General features: G+C 36.4%; 1 protein-coding gene across 1 annotated transcript; it reads right to left on the bottom strand.

Annotated features, from left to right (window-relative positions):
- Nucleotides 1–1,643: 1,643 nt before the first annotated feature.
- On the bottom strand, nt 1,644–2,363 carry LOC145660816 (E3 SUMO-protein ligase ZBED1-like). The gene has a single exon (XM_081726234.1). It carries the CDS (start codon nt 2,361–2,363, stop codon nt 1,644–1,646), a length of 720 nt encoding a protein of 239 aa, XP_081582360.1.
- Nucleotides 2,364–2,681: the final 318 nt, after the last annotated feature.

The following is a 2,681-nucleotide window of genomic DNA, read 5'->3' on the forward strand; positions in this document are numbered from 1 at the left end:
ACAAGATAGTTACTAATTAATTAAAATTTATTTATTTATTATTTTTTTTTTTTACTTTTCAGCCCAACGACGAAAATTCAAAAGTTATTCTTCCTCTATGGCTTAAAAAAATGCAAAGCTTCATTTGCAAACACTCGTCTAATATTAAATTTTAAATTACGTGATCCTTGATTAATTCAATTAAATATTAAATATTAGAGTTGTGTTTGTACACAAAGACTTCCAAATTACTTTAAGTCATAGAGGAAGATAAACTTAATCAATTTCTGTAGGGTTGGTTGTTTTAATTTCCTTTGCTGGGCTGAAAAGTAAAAAGCTAAATTTATAATTAGTTAGCAATCATCTTGTAATTGCTTAACATATTTCTTTTCAAATTTCAATTACAAAGTTCATAATTATGTATTTTCTTACTTATAATTATAAACGCTAGAAAATATGTTTTAATTTCTAGAAAGAAAAGAAAGAAAGAAAGAAAAGAAAAAAGAATCACAACGGCGGCAAATATTCCCTTAAAGCACATGAAAAACCAACTATTACTATAAGTTTAAATCCTTTACTGGAGTGGAAAGTTAATTTCATGAATCGTTGTTAAAAGTAACATAGGCCTACCAAGCTTTGCCATAACACCACAGAATTATTGCATCCTATGATGATTCTCTAATGTTGAGTAAAGAATGCATTTTAACTGAACATACTTAAAGAGCTTTTGGAACAATGGATTTGTTCGTGGACAAAAATATCAACTGCTCGGCATGTTCAGGTGTAAGAGAGTGTCTGTGGTCTGACACTACATTACCTCCACAACCAAATACTCTTTCACTAGGTACACTTGTGGCAGGAATGCTCAAATACTTTTTTGCCAACTGTGCTAACCAGGGGAGTAGAGAAGAATGATTTTTCCACCAAGTAAGTGGATCTTCTTCCAATTCAGCATTTCCAAGATTTAAATATCTATTCATTTAAACAATTTCACTTTGTTCAGCACTACCTTGTTCAACTTTTTTTCCGTTTCAAGTAACATGCAAATCCTTTCTTTGGAACGTTTCTTTGAACACTACCAGAGTTATCCTTTATGACAATGTCTTTTAATTCTGCTAAAACAGTTGCCTTCACTATATCGATGTCGTTTCCTGCTGGTTCAATTTTAAATCTTGGGTCGAAAAAGGAACAAATCTTAAGAAGGATTATGGTTTCTTCCTTGGTGTCATACCTATCATGCAAAGGTTCTAACATTACCTTTTTCATATGAACTTGAACATCTTTCAAAGCCAGTTTCAGTATCGCTTCACTACCTTCTTCTTCTTCTTCTTGAAGAGCATCATAACCAAACAAGTAAGTCTCACTGGACGTCAGCGTTTGATCATCATCATCATCATCTGCTTGAAATTCACTTTTTACTTGCTCATAAAGAGGACGGATTGCTGAAGCTGTCACTGATTTTTCAGCAGACACATTGTCACTCAGCATTTGTAAGGGTAACATTAGCGAAAAAATCGTCTCTAGAAACTTAAGTTCTTTCTGTTGCAGAATAAGAGACCTGTGTTTCCTTTGGGAAAGTAACTTGGCGAGTGCGGCTTGTTGTTCTACAACGAACTGAATTAATGTAATAAGAGACCACCATCTTGTCGGTGTCACTGATGGTATCATTTTATATGGTAGTCTAAAGCTTCTTGTTCCTTTTGTAAAGCACGTTTCATTTTATGACTATGACTAATAATTCCCCTGATTCTTTTTATCTTCTCGATAACTCCACATGTGGGTTGTTCTTTAAAAGTGTTAGTTAGTCCAATATTTAATGTGTGACCGAAACAATTCAAATGGCGGTAAGCACTTAGTTCACCAATGGCTTTAACAATGTTAGTTCCGCTGTCCGTTGTTACACAAGAAACCTTTTCCTGTGGGATTCCCCACAATTCCAGGCTGTAATTCAAGGCACTCAGAAGATTTGCTGCAGTGTGATCAACATCCAGAGAAGTACAGTTGAGGCAATAACTGTTCATTTCAGAGCTGCTGTTAATAAAGTGCGCGGTAACTGCCATAAAGGGATGTTCAGAGGCCGACGTCCAACACTCTGTTGTTAGCGCAATGTTATTAGCGTCTGCCAATTCAACTTTTAGTAATTCTGACGTTGCATTGTACAAAGCAGGTATTTTGGATTCAGGGAAACACTTCCTGCCAGGTACGTGAAACTCAGGACATAACACTGACATTAGACGCTTGAAGCCGTTTTTCTCAACTGCTGAATAAGGCATCATACCAATTGGAGGTCTATATGCAACAACATTCCGATACTTTTCATTTGTTTTACTATCCGGCAGGCGAAAATGAGTGAGCTGTGTCTGTGTCTTCCCGGAAATGCCCATGGATTCTGTTGAACGGGAAACGTTCTCCGGCTGAGAGCTGGAGGTTGAATGAAGTGCTATGTTGCTGTAACAGAGAGAGAGAGAGAGAGAGGAGATGGAGTGAAATGTTTGCTTCCAGCATGATAGAGATGAAAACGCACAGAATCATAACGCTCCAATTTGTATCTTTACCCACAGAGTAACCAGTTCTTGGATATCTGGATGGCCTAGAACTACAGGTGACTTAACGCCATCAAAGCTTATATATGCCATGCAGACTTTCATGTCAGTTTCGCCGCGTTGCAAATAGTGAGTACTTGCCCACAGAACATATAATTC

Source organism: Thermobia domestica, chromosome 9 (genome assembly GCF_964235325.1).
Source record: "Thermobia domestica chromosome 9, izTheDome1.hap1.1, whole genome shotgun sequence".
NCBI classification, from domain to species: Eukaryota; Metazoa; Arthropoda; class Insecta; order Zygentoma; family Lepismatidae; genus Thermobia; species Thermobia domestica.